General features: G+C 29.6%; 1 protein-coding gene across 1 annotated transcript in view; it reads left to right on the top strand.

The window, feature by feature from the left end:
• The first annotated feature begins 914 nt into the window (after positions 1-914).
• The window catches only part of LOC106470369 (ataxin-2-like), a 30,736-nt gene continuing 13,551 nt past the window's right edge, over positions 915-18,099 (top strand). The window contains exons 1-10 of the mRNA XM_013930917.2: positions 915-2,192; positions 5,919-5,961; positions 7,660-7,713; positions 8,847-8,918; positions 10,121-10,328; positions 12,297-12,418; positions 13,320-13,411; positions 14,497-14,679; positions 15,379-15,698; positions 15,997-16,158. Of these exons, the coding sequence (XP_013786371.2) occupies positions 2,128-2,192; positions 5,919-5,961; positions 7,660-7,713; positions 8,847-8,918; positions 10,121-10,328; positions 12,297-12,418; positions 13,320-13,411; positions 14,497-14,679; positions 15,379-15,698; positions 15,997-16,158 (1,321 nt within the window). The 5' untranslated portion in view covers positions 915-2,127. The remainder of the gene's footprint in view (positions 2,193-5,918; positions 5,962-7,659; positions 7,714-8,846; positions 8,919-10,120; positions 10,329-12,296; positions 12,419-13,319; positions 13,412-14,496; positions 14,680-15,378; positions 15,699-15,996; positions 16,159-18,099) is intronic.

Raw genomic sequence — 18,099 nt, 5'->3', positions numbered from 1 at the left:
CACAAGAACGTCGAATCTGAATCACTTGAAAAAAACACGGGGGTGCTTAACTTTTTTCCAGGTGTATATATAATGCATCGTCGTTTCTAGATAGTTTGTAAAGTTTTTCTATCATTAACATTCACGAACATTCTAGGTATTCTAAATCTAATATCATTATAATGTTAGCAGTTGTCTCTAGCAAACAGTTATATTAAAACATCAAAAATACCGTTTAGAACGCATCTAACATATCGCTACACCTGCCCTTCTATTCTCAGGTCAACGAATCTTTAGTTATTGTGAAAATCAGGTAACTGTATATTAGGTTTACCCTTGGACACAATTATTGACGATCCCAAAGAGATGCATATAACTACAATGGAGCATATCAGGAATAATCCCATAATGCTTCAATTAACAGTATTTTCATCAGTCTAATGTCTGTTATTTTTTGTGTAGTCAATTTTTCGCACTTTGAAATAACTTAATGTAATTTAAAGCATCTTTAACTCGACTTCAAAGACAAATTAACCTCAAACTTTAACATTATCAGGCAATAAAAGTGGCGTATTTTTAAATTATAGAAACTGTACGATAAAAATCTTATGTTTTAAAAATTTGTGATTTAATTTTTCTCATTATTGAAAATTTAGAGAAATTGGTTAATGTTTTAGGAACTGAATGTTGATGTATTACTGCGTAAATACTTTGACATCTATATCCCAATTTTACTAACAAGGCCTTACAAAACATTTTACAAATTAATGTTAAAGATTTAGCTGTCAAAATAATTTTGAAATATGTAGAAATAAAAGTGTATGCTTATAATTAAAAAACAATCTTTATACAAAATATCTTTTTTTTTCTGTCTCATGAAAGTAGTGCAAAATTCATTATGATTGATGGACTCCTGGCGGATAACTTCCATTTTATCTTGATTATACTTGATGATAACGTTAGTAACCACCGTACCCTTACCAATGATAATTTAGCTTCTATTGTGTGATTAAAAACATAAAAAGTAAAATCATAATTATAGTAATTAAGAATTAATCATATATCTTATTTTTGTCCAGTATTATAAAATCAAAACTTTGTTATCAGATGCTATCTCAAAGTATCTGGCAGCTGAGTGAAAACGTGAATCTTTTTAACCTAACTAGGTTTAACTTTAACTTGCTTAAGGATTATTTCTTTGCATTAAGTATAATGTTATTGTTAGGCCTAGGCATTGATCTTCAGGTACCAGTCATAAGTTGATGAATCTTGATTTAGATTTGCTATTTTAATTATCCCAATTTGTTAGAATTTATTAAAGTTCGGTATTCTGTTGAAGAGACAATTTAGTACTCAATATTAATAGCATTGTTGTAACTTATATCAACAATAGACATTATGTGCTATTAGTATTACTAATACGTTAGTAAAATTAATGCTGCATAACATTAACTTAAATGTGACTGCCTTCATTTTCAAAATTTAATAAAAAAAGAATTTTGATTAGTAAATTCATAGTAATAATAATAAGACTGAATAAACCCCAAGTCAGATATTAAAATTTAAAGTATTTTTGTTGTTCAGTTTCTAAGTTCCGTAAACCATCACAATTGAGTATAAAGTAAAATAAAATGGTTGATCCATCAATAAACTGTTTATTTGGGAAATGTATTCAAACACTTGATTAGACTTCCAATGTAGATTCAGAGTATTCATACATTAGGCAATACTGTTCAAGTTGTTGGTAATAATATTTAGCTACCCAGAACATATAATTAAAAACTCGGGAGATTAAATGCCACTGTTACAGAGGTACAAATAAAAGTTTGTGTAACAAAAAGGCAGGTTTTAGATAACATTGCTTATTTGTTGAAAATATTTATTTTGCCTTCCTGTTTTGGATTTCAAAACATATATAAATGGCACATTGTTGATTAGTGGAACATAGTCTTTTTTTGAGTATTAATATTCACTTTTCAGCTGTATAATATTTTTGCAAATTAATTTGCAAATCTGAAGGATCTTTGCAGTAAAATCCATCTGATAAAGTGCTTGGGTCATAATTTGGTTTCAAATATAAACTGAGTATCAAACCTTTATAAGGTAAAAGTGATTGATTTTATCAGACAATAAATTCCAATACCATTGATGACTAGTCTACAATCCATCATGAATAGCAATATAAAGAGAAAGAATAGGCCAAATGCTACTAGGTAAGTATATGTCTGTTTTTAGTTTGAATCTTATTGGTTTCCACTGAATAACCCAATCACTGCTATTAAAAAATGTATGGGAAATATTTTCTTTTTCCATAAAATTTGTTTTAAAAAACATACAAAGTTCAGGCCATAATCTGTAATATTGTTGGTACATATATATGCCCCAAATATCAGGCTAAGTATTGTTCTTGCAATTTCAAACTTGCTGTTACCATGCTACAACAGTGTCAAATTATGAAAAGAGTAGCTAGCCTGATATTTGGGCTAGTAAGGATGGAGACTGATCTCTGGTGGGCTCGAGACCTGACACAGTTGCAGCTCATTTGAAAGAGCACTAGTTTAGGGATACTTTGGAATGTTAGTTTTCTAAGATATTCTCACCAAGTGTCATACTGTACCATTTGCTGTCCATGTCACTTTTGTTATTTCAAATACTAGATTTTATTTGGTTAGCAGTATCTTGAAAGGCTTAACTTTTTTATGAAACAGGAGTGACTTTTAAAATAATTTCTGGCAGTCTCAGCACCTGGTTATCCGAGTCATACTGTTGTCTCCATTTCCAGTTACATTGGCAGAGATGAAATGTATTCTGTGATGTGTAAATTGTGTATTTGGTACATCATTTATTAACTGGAAATTCCATGTTAAGGTCCAAATTAGTATGTCTTGATTTTTATTTGCCATTTCATTGGGTAATGTGTCCCAAAAAATAAATGCTTGAGAGGGAAGTAGTCATGACAAAGACAGGCCATCATCTTTTCTGCCATATGCTTTTTCATTAATTGGCTATCGTTTCTAATGTTTAAGTTTCCACATTTTACTTAATTTTTATTTAAAACTGTGACATATTTTTACAGCTGAGAAAATTTAACTATTTTGTAGATGTGGAAAGTATCCTGTATTCTCTCTTCATTTGTTTTGTTTTGTAAGTAGCAGTTAGTCCTATCCAGTTTATTTCATGCTGAATCTGTGAAAAATTAGGAAGGCCAATCAGACTATCCATATTGCATCTGGAGGTTTTTTTATGGTCAACATTTTTAACTTATTTAATAGTATGTTATTGTTTTCTTGAAAAGAAATGCATTTAGTATCAGTATAAGCACAAGTTTTAAATCTTGAAATGTTTAATTTTTTCATCCTTGACACGGTCTTCTAAATTCTAACAGTCATGCACTTACAGCATTTCAGTGTATGTGTGCGTTTTTTTGTTGTTGTTATTTATATGCATTAATTGTTGTGGCTTAACACTTTGTACCCGAACTTATAAAACGACTAAAAATTAAAATGGGTTTAATTCAAGTGAAGTACCAGATGTTTTTGTTTTACAGAAGCTACAACTTCGGTTCCTACGTCAGTTTGTATTAAGAATGTTTTGGCTGCACTGATACATTTAATCATTTTATATTCTTGTGAATAATTCATTTGGCATTATTTAAAGAAATAAATAATAAATAAATAGGTAATGCCATCCTCTATTTTCTGTTTGTCAATGTTTTTGTAAATTAACTAAACTGCTACAAGTCTCTAAGCTATTTCAGAAATGCTGAAATAACAGTGATGTTTCTTTTTTACAATACACATATGATGGCTGTTATTTTACAGGTATATAATTATAATGTACGTGTAGTGTCAGTTTTGTCTCATTTCTGCATATTATAATTGCTTTACATTGCCTAGTATTTGTTATTCACTGTGATTTCTTTCTGAATAATTAAATCAGCTTAGAGAAAAGTCAGTTGTGTCTAGAGCTGAGTGATTAACTCAATTGATATAATCAGATACTTACAAGAATCGATTAGTGTCGGGTAAAATAATTGATTAATCATAATTAGTTTTTCAGTTACTACAGTTTTTTGATGAATGCAACTATCCATGTATTTGAAGTTTTATCATTGTTATTTCGCATTATTAGTTTGAGGTTGTTCAGTTTGTTTAATTAATCTCATGGCTAACAAAAATAATCCAGTAATTGAAATTAGTGTTTCTGATTATTACTATTTTTGATTATTCCAGCTATCCAAGTCTAATTGATTAGTTGAATGTAATCGATTAATGATCCAGGTGATTAATCAGTAAAGAAATTCCACTAATTACCCAGTTTTAATTGCATCAGCACCAAATATTTTAACCTGATTTTTCCGTAGTAAATGTACTTATACATTGTTTGGTTTTATGAAGTTTAAAATTCTCTAATTGCCTGTTATACAGGTTGTTTTTCATTTGACAATACATTAGTTGAAAGAGAGTGCATAATTATACTAAATACTGTTTTAAAATTTATGCAAATGTATGGTTCAGAAGCAGAAATTAAATTTTATGAACTTTTCAGGAGGGAGGAAAAATTTAATTAAGTACGAAGCCTTAAACATTTAAGAATAAATTACTTATGCCAAATACTTTTTAATCATAGTAGTAATGTATAGTGTAAATGAAATGCACATTGTTAAGAAATATACCGAAGTCTTTGAGATTAATTTGAATGGTAATGTTCAAAACATGTACTTGTGTACGTATATTACATGCACACTGCATAAGGTGCATTTACAGAGTAAAAAAAAGTATTTTACAACTTATTAGTGGACTTTTACTTGTCACTAAACAAATATGCTCACCTGATGTAAAAATTTATAAGCAAATTCAAATTAAGCCTGTATAAACAGTTAATAGATTTTGTTTGCTTATCACCAGATGATTGTACATTGCTTCATTAACATACTTGAAGAAAACAAGTTGTTTCTTGTTGGTTAGCCATGCCAGTTACTTGCAGCAAAATTGCGTACATAAAAGCTATTAAGTATGTAATGTTAGAAAAATCTTTTTTTTTTTAATTCAAAAGGTAATATAATCATCAGATCAATACGACTTGGGTGGATGAATTTGGGTCAGACATCATGTAAAATAAATGTTACTTGACAGCTCTTTCTGTGGTTAAATGGTTTGAAACAAACAGACAAATTCCCAAAGGAGTTTAAAGAAGTCAGAATCTTGATTCACATACATAAACACTAAAAATAATCATTCAATAAAGACATATATATAAAACACAACCTATAATCCCAACATAGTTATCAAAATTTACAAGTGAAGGAAGATCAAAGGACATAAGAAACAATATTAAGTATTTTGTTAGCAGGATATTTTGAGAAATATATGTTTAACTATCTGCTATTTCTCAAAGCTGAGCTATATTTTGAAGTATTTATTATACAATACTGTAAATTAAAACTCTGCAATTAAATCAATTAATTGATATAATCGATTGCCTATGGGCATTGCTTAGTGCCTCAAAAATAATTAAACAAAATTATAATTAAATCAATATCTTGAAAATACTCAACTAGTGTGTATAGTTATTACTGTTTTCTATTGTTTCAATTTTCCAAGTAAATAAAATGCTGGCATTGTTGGTTGGTAAGCACGATGGGCTGCCTGTATTCTGCCCACCATGGGTACTGAAACCCATTTTGTTCGATTACAAGTTTGTTTGTTTTTTAGTCAACGCATGTGAAAATAAATTTTGTTTGTAGCCATGAGAACGATAGATTGGTTGAATGTAAAAGATTAACAAGCTAAATGATTAATTGATTAGAAAGTTCCACTAATTGTCCAGCATTTCTGTAGATTAGTTTTAAAAATATAAATTTTCATAAGTCTTTAAGGATTATTATTTTCATATACTGTGTTGTAAAAACTAAGAATATTTCTGATTCTGTTTCACAGTAAACCTGTCAGACCAAAAGGACCACAGGAAAAAAGTGTTACAGTAAGTTGGTGACTCGTTTTGATTGTGACTTAATTTGTTTGTACAATTCTCCTTTATAATAACCTATATAAGTACTTAGAAACTTAGTATTGTTATTAATTTATTTATCTAATGTTTTCTTGATTTCTTTTTTAAATTCTATATACAATTTTTGACAAAAAATTTGGAATTTTGCATCTAAAATGTTTACTCCCATAGAATATAAATGAAATTTTTTAGGAGTCATGTTGTGATTCTAGAAGTGGTTGCTTAAGAATATTTTTTGAGCTCTCTGGTTTATTTTAAAGTAAACCAGTTAGTTCAGTTTTCGTGGAGGGTTCAATTTTAAAATTTCAAACATCTGAAACCATGTTTTTGGTTTGTGCAGCTCCATCAATGTTAAATCCAATTAAAATGGAAATGTAGGAATTTTGAAAAATAAATATCTAAATTTAGTTTTGTTAATTTTTTTATATTTATGACCCCAAATGAGAGAGAGAAATGAAATTTTTTGGAGGTGTTCAAAATTTGCTGCAAATATTTATTTGAAAACACATGGATTGTCATTCAAAAGAAGTAGTGCAAAAATTTTTTGCACAGTTGTTTTTTTGTGAATTTTTCCTGATATTTGTTATCTTTATACTTAAATCACTGTAATCAATTGGTAAAATGTAATTCCTTCTGCATTTTTTTACTTCCAACTGCTCTTGCAAGGAACGTGTTATTTGCTCATATCATAGTGAATTAATATATCTATTAGGCTTAGCTTAGGTTAATATAATACATTTGCTTGGTTGAACATTTTGTTGTTTTAATAAAGATAAAATAACAGTATTTAATTTCAGTTTTTAAACTTGAACCAATAAGTTGGCAGTTGGTAAACGAAAGTAGCTAATGTGTTATCAAGAAAAGTTGTTTCACCTGAAATCAATAAAGTGGAAATATATGGTTAAAAGAAGTTTAATTGAAGAGGCCATCTATCTATTGCTGTATTCTAAATTTAATATGATGTGCCTAAAATGTGGGAAGGTATCTAAACAAAGAAAACTGTGGGGCATAAGCCTACAAAGTAATTCATAAGAACAGAATGTGAAACAGTTTCTTAAAACTACCATAACTGCTTCAAATTATTGATGCATATTTTATACTTCTAACCGAAACTAGCCAAAAGGTAGCATTACAGTACAATGATAAATAGTCAGAAGTCTCAAATGAAATTTGAATATTGGTTTATGTGATAAACAAATAAATTTATTATTGTTGATGAAAATACTTTTATTATGGAGTAATTAACTTAAGAACTCGTAATTCGAGGTTATTCAATATTAAAAGAAGTCAATTTTTTAGAACCATTTCAAGTGTAATAATACCATGACAGAGGCATTTGTCATTGTCATTAAACTTATTGAACTTGATAATATTTATAATGCTTATATTCATGCTCGTTTAATTCTGTTATTCAGATTATGGTAATACGTAGAGAGCTAATAAAGAAATTCTGTATATATTACCCAGGTTTTAATTATATGGAGGCGGTCTGTTATATAGTACTGTAGAACTTTTAAACTAATTTTGTAGCAAGTTACTTTCATTCACAGATTGATGCAATTTCACAATATTTATATCTTACAAAAATATATAAAATTTTACTTATTTTTTCCAATACAAGTTATCTTTTATTTCAATGCATGATATTTTCATATAACTTTTGTTTTGTAGGTTGAAGGTGTGTATTGTAATACAAGATTCATGCACAGTGCTGCTTCAATTGTGGTAAGTTTTTCTGTGTGTATTAGCATATAGTTTAGTTTGTTTGAAATTCTCAAAACACTGTTGAACTTTTTGTTGTTTGCCTTTGATGTTTTTCATTTAAAACCTTTCATTAAGAATTCACATGATAATGTGTTGTATACAATACATGATTTGCACAAATCAGTCGATCAAAATTTTAAAGAAGAGTTTAGAGAAAAGAGCACGGTACCCGTTAACCCTATTCGTATAGGTGAGCAAAGTACACATGTCACGACATGTTACATTCAGTTAACATTTTCACTGCTACTGTACGCACATGTTCGTCAGCTAAAACATTGAAGCAAATAATTTATCGGAGTCGGCATTCGTTAGAATTCAGTTCTACCATGATGGCACTCGTGTGGAGTCTTCTCTTACAGAAAATTTACTTTATATATTTTCTGGTTGGCTTTTATAAAATGGATAATAATAATAGTACTCCTTTAACCCTATAGTTTATTCTCCTTTCAAGTAACTAATTTTATGCTCTACTTTTGTCCATCAATAAACTGCATTGTATGGCAAACAGTTGACCATTAAACAGCAAATTTATATTTAATTATCAAATGTGAATAAAACCAATCTTCACTGTAGATTTTTTTCACTGCCCCGTTAATTTGTCCTGTAGCAGTCTTGTAATTGGTGATGACAAAACAGCATTTAAGATAACTCTCTTTGTCTGCCACAAGTAGATGTTCTGGAGGTCTTTTGGTCACTTTCAGAACTTGTTAACTGGGCTGTATCTACGACAGCCAAATGTAAATCGAAACGGTTGTTTTTATGCAGTACAGGAAAGTTAATGCGTTTGTATGAAATACCTGAGATTGCAAAGCAGTAAGGATTTTATAATGAAACTTTTAAAAGTTTTTTTTTTTGTCTTTTTCATAATTTATTTATCAAATTATTGAATTATTTGTTTTTCTGTATGGACACTCATATAAAGCATTATCCAATCACGTTATCTGGGGATACAGATTTTAGATGTCAACATTGATATCTTGTAAAAGTAACTGGGTTTTGGCTTATCTCACGAGTATTTTTTTTCTAACAGATTGAAGTTTATATAATGTACATGTACTTATTTTTTTTCAAATTATACTTTGTGCTTATGACAGGGTTGTATTGTTCAAGTTCAAACAAAGGACGGTAGCATAACTGAAGGAGTTTTCAAGACATTTTCCCCCAAGGTGATGTAATTTTTTCAGATATTACGTAAAATATGATTATAAATGGTAAAAAATATTGAATAATTAATTTTATCCATTTTTGTTAGTATGAGATATAATTAAGAGGATACAATTAGAAAAGTAAATTAGTCAAACATGGGTTATCCAAAAAATGTTAAATTTAAGAAATTAAGAGGATTGCTTATTTTCCTCTTAGTTTGAATGAAGAAGGGCCCTTTTTTATTTTTTTTCACAAGTTTACTGAATAATTTACTAAATAACAAAGTTTTATGTATTAATCTCAGACAAAAAACACACCCATGACTCAGTTGTAAGCTTGAGAGCTTATAACGATACAAACTTGGGGTTCAATTCCTGCAGTTGGCATGGCATGGAAAGCCCACTTTGCAGCTTTGTACTTAAAACAAAAATAATTTTCTTCACCTCAACTCAATTACCAGTTAGGTATAGAAGAACCATGTGATATAGTCAGCAGAATATATATAAATAAAAACAAATTACAATTGTAAATTTTTTCTTCTTCAGGAATTAAGCAGTTCATGGAGATACACTCGGTTCTGATAACCAAGTATCTTTAACGTATCTGAAGAATGCTTGAAATAAACGTAGATTTCTGCAGGAAAATGTGCACAGACAGCTTCATAAGTTTGAATTTCAGAGTGAAACTGTAAAGTGATTCTTGTTCAGCCTTAGATGCCACACTGTGTCTTTTTCTGTTGCCTATAGATTATTCACGGTTTCCGTTTAGTGTTGTGTACCGAATACTTTTTCTTGTACCAAGTATATTTAATGTATCTGTAGAATGCATGAAATAAACGTAGATTTCTGCAGGAAAGTGTGCACGGACAGCTTCACAAGTTTGAATTTCAGAGTGAAACTGTAAAGTGATTCTTGTTCAGCGTTAGATGCCACACTGTGTCTTTTTCTGTTGCCTATAGATTATTCACGGTTTACATTTAGTGTTGTGTACCTAATACTTTTTCTTGTACCAGCTAGAAATCAGTTGTTTGATTTTTGTTAAAATTGAGATTGATTTACATCATACATAACCAGCAAAGTGATTAAAATATAATTTTATATTCAAACAAATTTATAATATTAGAAATTGTTTCTTAATATTTACATAAACAGTTAGGTAACTGAACTGCAGCTAATTGATTTTAAATTAACACAACTTTTGTAAATCATATGTTTATTCACAGATGGAGCTAGTGCTGGAAATGCCATACAAAGTGGATAAAAAAGCTGCCAAAGTTTCATCTATCCACAATTTAGATCCAAGTCTCGGTAGTTTTATTAACAACTTTAACACTCAAGATTATGCACCTGAAAAACTTATTTTTTCTCTAGAAGACGTCGTATTGGTTAACGCTGTGAATGTAGACTTAGACTATGCAACTAAATGTAAAGGTAAGTTGTGGAGATTCTACCGTAGTTTTGTAATATATATTTTTTTTCTTAATTTATGGTTTAAATACCTTTGAATAAAATTAGAAGTATATTTCCATAAGAATATGAGAAACAATGCTAAGTACAACAAAGGTTCCAGAGGTGTAGGAATGAGGAACATCCACTACAAGAAGCAAATAATATTTTATATTTGAAAAATTTGAAGAAATTGAGACAAGCAAGGTCCACCTTTTGAAAATACTCATCATAGGGTATCGGATCTTTGTGTGAAATTGATTTCTTGAATCAATTTGTTTTTCTGACATCAAGAATTTTATTTGAAGATATCACTGCAATATACTTCTTTAATTTCCGTACTTAATTTTTGTGTGTGTGTGTGTTCGTTACATATTGCTCAGCTTAAATTTGTTTGAAAAGTACCAAACTCTAGTGATAAAGTCCTAAATTTTACATTGCTTTTCTACTTGTCATTTGCATGTAAAGCAATAAATCATAATTATATCATAGTTGGTTAAAATGTATTAATCTGCCTGTGCTCTTGGATAATTCTTTTTTGTGGTTTAATCTCTATGGCTCAATTTGTTGTATTGTTTATGCTAATAAAAAACTACTTTGCAATAAATCGTAATTATATCATAGTTGGTTAAAATGTATTAATCTGCCTGTGCTCTTGGATAATTCTTTTTTGTGGTTTAATCTCTATGGCTCAATCTGTTGTATTGTTTATGCTAATACAAAACTACATTGTTTTAGAAAACAATTTAATGAAAATTCCATGTAGAACTTAGTAAGTTTTTCAATTTTTGATTCATTTGTCTGGTTTTTAATAATTGTAGTAACTTGTACAATTTACTTCACCTGTAACTTTAAAATATATTATAAATTCAAACAGTATAATGGAAAATGTTATTTACAGATTACCGCTATCGTGTTACACAGATGTTTAACATTCACATTCCTATGTGATTATTCAGTGTGTAATAAGTGATAGGAAGAAAGGCTATGTTTATTTCCAAAGTAAAGAAACAAATAAATGTGTTAAGCATATCAGATTAAAATGTTGATTTCTAAGTTTTTATTTTCAGTATTAATTGATAGTTGGCTGTTGCTGAGTCAGAGAATATTTGTATTTGGAGCATGTGCACCAAGTACCACCTCTGTTTAATATTGTCGTGAAATTACTAGCATATTTTTGGCAATATCTGTGGCAAAAAAAAAATCATTATAATACTAGAACGTAAAAGTTAGCCTGCCATCACATTGGTGTCACAAGGCACATGTTAGTAACAGTTGTTTGTAGATGTTTGATTTAATTATATACGTGAAAAATTGTTCATATTCTTTACTGGAGTGTAATGAATTGTTTCTAATTTCTTTGGCAACCAGCATAATCTCAACATGAATAAGAGTGATTTAAATGTTAAAACAGCAGCTGTTTAAGTTTGAATATTCGAGATGTTGACTAAAAAAATGTAGCGATTAAACATGGAAATGTAAAATTAAATTAACAGTGCTTTTTTAAACTTGATTAAGAGTGATTTAAATGTTAAAACAGCAGCTGTTTAAGTTTGAATATTCGAGATGTTGACTAAAAAAATGTCGCGATTAAACATGGAAATGTAAAATTAAATTAACAGTGCTTTTTTAAACTTGTTTTCATTCTAACTGAATTGTAACTCTTGCAAAATTTTATCAGTTAGACTTAAAGAATTAATTAATGGTACTGTGATTTTGTAAGAACCAAAAAAAAAAGCTTAGCAAGAATATCACAATTAAATAGCAGATTGTTATTCTAGTATAACCTTTTCTGTAAAAAATGAAGCAGTAACCTAAAAAGTAAGTAATATTTTAGAATATGTTAAAGAAAATCAAACAATTCTCCAACACCTTTTGTGAGAGAGAAAAAAAACATGTATCACTTGAAATGTTTGTATTGTAACAGCTGTACAATGTTTCTCTTTTGTAAAGGTTTCACAGACTCTTCAATAAGCAAGTTTAATGGCCAGATTGTGGAGAGAGAGCTCGAGCCATGGGAAGGACCACCAGAAGTATTTGATGGGACGGTCTCTCTAGAATCAAATGACGATACAGTACGTACAGAGCTTTGTTAATTTATTATGTACAGAGGTGGTTAGTTATCTTAACTGACCCCTCATGACCAAGAAACCAGCTATCAGAAACATTACATTCCAGAGAATTCACTTATTGCTATGATTAAAAACAACTGTAGAGTACTTGAAAATGTTAAATGAAAAATATGATGTCATAAAATTATTTAATGAATCGATGCAAATACTTTTAAGAACATACCATAAAAGATTTTAGATTACATTAAAAAAATATGATGACAGAATAGTTAATTCATAAGACTATACATTAAAATTTACTACTTCTGATGTAAGTTAACTAGGATTTGAGTGTCACATAATTAATTACAAATTACACATATGAAATACATACTCGAGAGCCTTTCTCAAGTTTTTTCAAGTTGTTTCGTATGAACACATCATTGGATAACTTGTAGACGAAGGTTTAAAGCTATGCAGTTCTAAGACTTAACCTTAATTTGAAATACTCCAATGAGACTGTATCTTAATTTGAAATATTCCAATGAAACTTTACCTTAATTTGAAATACTCCAATGAGACTTTACCTTAATTTGAAATACTCCACCTTTTAAACTTATTTTTTATTGGTAGGTTTTGTTACTAATTAACAGTAACAACATGTCTGAGAGTTTTGGATAAAATATAATAGAGTAAATTAACATGTCAAAATAAAAAACTTTTTGTATTTTTTATTTTGTGCAATGTTTTAGGCAGGTGACATTGTAACACAGTCTGTACTGTCTGGCGAAGGGCATCTGCCTCAAAGTTTATCCTTTATTTTCTCTTATCCAAGTTTTTCTTCTTGTGTCTTGCAGAATAACATTCATTCAGGAATATATCTGAAAATATTGTGATCTATGTAGTATTGTATTTTTCTTCTTAGAAAAATGGATGGGATCCTAATGAAATGTTTAAAACAAATGCTGAAAAGTATGGAGTGACATCAACATACGATAGCACTTTACAAGGCTACACGTAAGTTTGTTTGGATAGTTATGTTGAAAGTTGTGTATGATAAAATGGATTTTCAACTAAACAGGAATATCTAACTTATGGACAAGTGAAATTAACACTGGAGTGCTATACAGTGGTTATTGTACACATTACCAGTATGGTATTAAGTTTGTTTTCTGACCATATTAACGGAAAAACTCGTACACGAACCTTAAATCTGATTGTGTTGCTGTTTACCAATGGCTTAGAAACTTGTCATTTAAAACTTACTCTGTTTATTACTGTTTACCATTGGTTTACGAGCTTGTCATTTAAAACTTATTCTGTTTGTTACTGTTTACCACTGGTTTACGAGCTTGTGTAATTTATAACGTATTCTGTTTGTTACTGTTTACCACTGGTTTACCAGCTTGTGTTTCTCTTAAACATTAAAGGAAATTTTTTTGTGTGTTCAGGTTAAAAAAATATTTTTCTTTTATAGTGCATGAAGAGTAGAAATTTCTTAGTTAAGATTCTGGATCAAATTTCATGAGAACCAAAAATTTTTCATCACTCATGATTTTTAAAATGTGTTTGTACCCATAACCTCATTTAACGTTTATCACCATGGGTGTTTGTTTCCCACATAATTTTGCGAATCTATCATATATATTTAATACGTGTCAAATGTTTTTTTTTCTTCAGTATGTTGAGTAATCTGTATAACAAAGTGCTTGATAATGGGCCTTGTCAAGTAATGCCTCAGGCACGACCAGAATAAGAATTATCTTTATAAATAAGAGGTATTTACAAAACAACTGACCATAGCATGCTCAAAAAGACAAAATTATAAATCAACCAAATACTTTTATATAAATCATGTATATGTATTTTGTACTATTGTTTAGTTTTTAAATCTTGTTGTATTTTAGTTTCATTATCCACTATTACACTCGTTTATGTTTCTCTCATTTCCCTATGACGACTTAACCTTGTTATAATAAACTCTAATAATTCCGAAGTGCTTAGGACGCAGTGACAACTATTAAACGTATTTCTTGTTTAAGGTCAATGCATATTTTCCATTGGTACGATAATGAAATTTGATTATCTTTTACTCTGAAAAGCGTACCTTTAGAACGAAAGAACACAGAAGAATATAAACAACAAGAAGCCAAAGCTGTGAAAATAGCCCTAGAAATAGAGAATACTCAACAGCATCATGCAAGAACAGCTCTAGAGAATGGTGATGAAGAAGAAAGATATAGTGCTGTAATAAGGCCTACAGAAAACATGCATAACTGTTCCAGGTATGCGTCTTAATATTCTTTATTTTGTGTTATTTATTCTAAGAGAAATATTAGATTCAAGTATTGTTATTTAAAGTTTTTTGTAACAGTACCGTATGTTTGTTTCAAAGTTTAATGCTGGGTCAACTTAAGGTTTAAGCGTGAGTGTGAAAGCTGTCAGCAGTATGTCTGTTTTGTGGTAATCATACAGGGTAATGTAAAAAGTCGTGATTTCTTTTAATTCCTGCCATTACAGCTATTTGAACAATGTACTATCAATATTGTGACACAGTAAGATTATTTCTACACATTTTTCCAAGGCTAATAACCAACCATTGTAAGAAATACAAATGTTACTTAGAAAAACTCGTCGTGGTAAGGTGGGGCTGAGGAATATCATGGTGGCTTTTGTAACATTTGCATCATTCTATACTTATCCTAATGGAATAGATGTCTCGTGTAAGAAATTATTTTTATTAAATATGAAGTCACTAACGTGAAAGTAGAGTGATTACATATTATTTCAATTTGCATTTGATTGATAATTGTTTTTCAGCTGCTGCTACATTATAAACTGTTTTTTACCGTCGGTTATCATGAAAATCACAGAAACTTCTTTTTACCTAAACTGTATGTAACAACAACAACAAAAATGGTTTGATGTGAAGGAAACTGATTTAATTTTAATTTCTAATTATGTTGTTATGATTGACCTTACAGTAGATACGTTCCACCTCAAAGAAGAAGAAATATTCCAGGAGGTAAACCGGTACGAAACGTTACTCAGCCGTCTTCACAAAACCAGTCAAAGTTAACACACCATGCTGGTGCACCGGTGTATCCTCATAATAATGGCAGATTTGTAGCTTCCATACCAAGTCCTACAGTTGCCCCCCTTAACCATGACTACTCCAAGCCTCCGTTAACTTCTCAGACCCCAGTTATTCCAGCTCAGCAACGACCAATGTCACCTCATCGTGCAGCTCGTTTTCAGGAATCTAAAAAAATAAGAGTAAATGGGAATGAAATGTCCCAACTTAGTAAGTTGTTTTTTTGTTTGTAATTGTTTATGTCTACAGTTCTTTTAAAGACAAGTTGCCTATTGTTAAATGATTGTCTCAGATTTCAGCTGCTTTCTATATTATTGTTTAGACTCGTTCAAAATAAATGTAAGCATACTTTAAATCTTTCTGGACTGGAGACACAATTTTACCTCTTGGTTTGTCCCTTCTTAAAGTGAAAATACTTTAACTGAATAAAATGCAGGTTACGATTACAAAATAGTATCTACTTTTTGGGATGAATTTAATAGAAAGTTTATATATTTTCTTTCTGAAGACTGTAGAACAGAAGAATCGAAGACAGCTATTTTGACAGGAAACTTACCAATTGCTGGTCAGAACTCCAGTAAGGCAACTCCAGTATCTCAGTCTGTCACTTCGACAGTAAAACCTTGTGAAAAGAAAAAAGACTTGGAGAAGAATGGAGGAAATCAAAAGGGTGAAACTAACTATTATTTACCATTTCTTCAGTTATTGATAAACAGTGACCATAGTGAGGTCCTAAAGTTTCCAGTTTTATAAAAAGTTCCTTAAAGTCCTCTTTTTAAAGAAATGGTTTCTAAAGTTCCAATTTAAAAAAAACTGTCATGAGTTTTCCTTTTTACTTTTTAAAATATTGGTTTCTCCAGCAAATTGTCGGTTGGCCATACCCCTCGTAGGATCAAAACTGAAGAATGATCCATTGGTTTGAGATTATATATACTACTCCATCATCTGTATCTAGTTCACTTGTTTAATAAATAAAAAGATTTCAACTTTGGCTTTATAAATTATAAAAATGTTATATAAATGATTTTTACAGTCCTTTTTGCCCTCATAAAGTTGGTAACGTGGTTCCTAATTCATGAGTTTTCGGTTCCTTTACACTTTATTGTTATGAACACTGTGATAATTCATTGTTACAAATAGAGCAAGCACTTACAGTTCTTCCATTACCTTTCCTTAAGACATGAGATATCAAAGTTTATTTCAAGGAAATAACATACCTATTGTTAAATATAAATTTATAAGATCGTCAAGTGGGGATTATTACCTTTATTTAAGACACGAGGTATCAAAGTTGGTTTCAAGGAAATAACATACCTGTTGTTAAATATAAATTTATAAGATCATCAAGTGGGGATTATTACCTTTTTTTAAGACACGAGATATCAAAATTGGTTTCAAGGAAATAACATACCTATTGTTAAATATAAATTTATAAGATCGTCAAGTGGGGATTATTACCTTTCTTTAAGACACGAGGTATCAAAGTTTGTTTCAAGGAAATAACATACCTATTGTTAAATATAAATTTATAAAATCGTCAGGTGGGGATTATTACGGGATACATTTTTATTTAGTTGTTATTTTTTTAGGTTTTTTTGTAAGAAAACAAAGCAAAATTATCATAATAAATTAGCAAATTTTTAATTAACTTTTTCTGCCTTGAAATTTCCAAGTCCTCTGAAAGCTTACTTTATATTGTTTACTAAAATATTTAGATTATGAAAAAACAGCAAAACTGAAAATGTGAATTAATTTAATAGAATTAATTTAATTTAATTGAAATAGATTAATTACTAAAACAGTTCTCTGAATTTCATATGCCCAGTGAAACTATAGTAAACAATAGAAAAGCAACTGTTGCTTATGGCTTTGTTTAGAAGCTATTTATTTTATGTTATACAGTCATTATGTATCTAACATCTAAAAGAAGAAGTTTGGGAAAGTTAGATTCTAGATTCATGTATTTTTTTTAATATCCATATCAAATAGTTTGTGACTAGGTAGCTTCCTAAACTCTCAATACGGGGTCGGTCAATTTGACCGAGTCACGTGACCTTTTGTACTCATTTGAAGTTGATATAAATTTAATACTTATAACTCAATATATTGGGTATATCCTCATTAAATTTGGCAGTCTTTCAGTTAATATTACAAGTCTTTCACATGCAAAAAATATTTTCTCAGTGAAGTGGTTCTAATAAAATAAAGATTTGTCCATGAATATATTGAGAATTTGTTTTGAATACTCCATGTGAAAAGTAATTTTCGTGTTAAAATTAAAAATACTCTTCGTCGTCTTAAAAAATCTCAAATTTTCTTTGTGTAATCCCTAAAACCTCCTAAATGCATTTCAAACGCTTTTTTTTTCCGCTAAATCCTCATAGTTTGTTATTTTCTCTACCCTTTCTATAAACAGGATTGGTCAAATCGACAGACATCGTAAACACCAAAAAAAATTGAAATTAACCTAAATTAACCTTCTTTTCTTTCTAGAATGACTTCAAATAGTAACATTAAACTACCTTTGTTTATCCTAAGTATCTCTAAGTTTGTAACAATATACGTCTATTTGTAATTAAATTCTATTGTTTTATTGCCCTTTGAACCGTGT

Source organism: Limulus polyphemus, unplaced genomic scaffold, assembly GCF_000517525.1.
Source record: "Limulus polyphemus unplaced genomic scaffold, Limulus_polyphemus-2.1.2 Scaffold3968, whole genome shotgun sequence".
NCBI classification, from domain to species: domain Eukaryota; kingdom Metazoa; phylum Arthropoda; class Merostomata; order Xiphosura; family Limulidae; genus Limulus; species Limulus polyphemus.
Note: the sequence above shows the minus strand (reverse complement) of the source record. Positions and strands in the feature narration are given on the sequence as shown.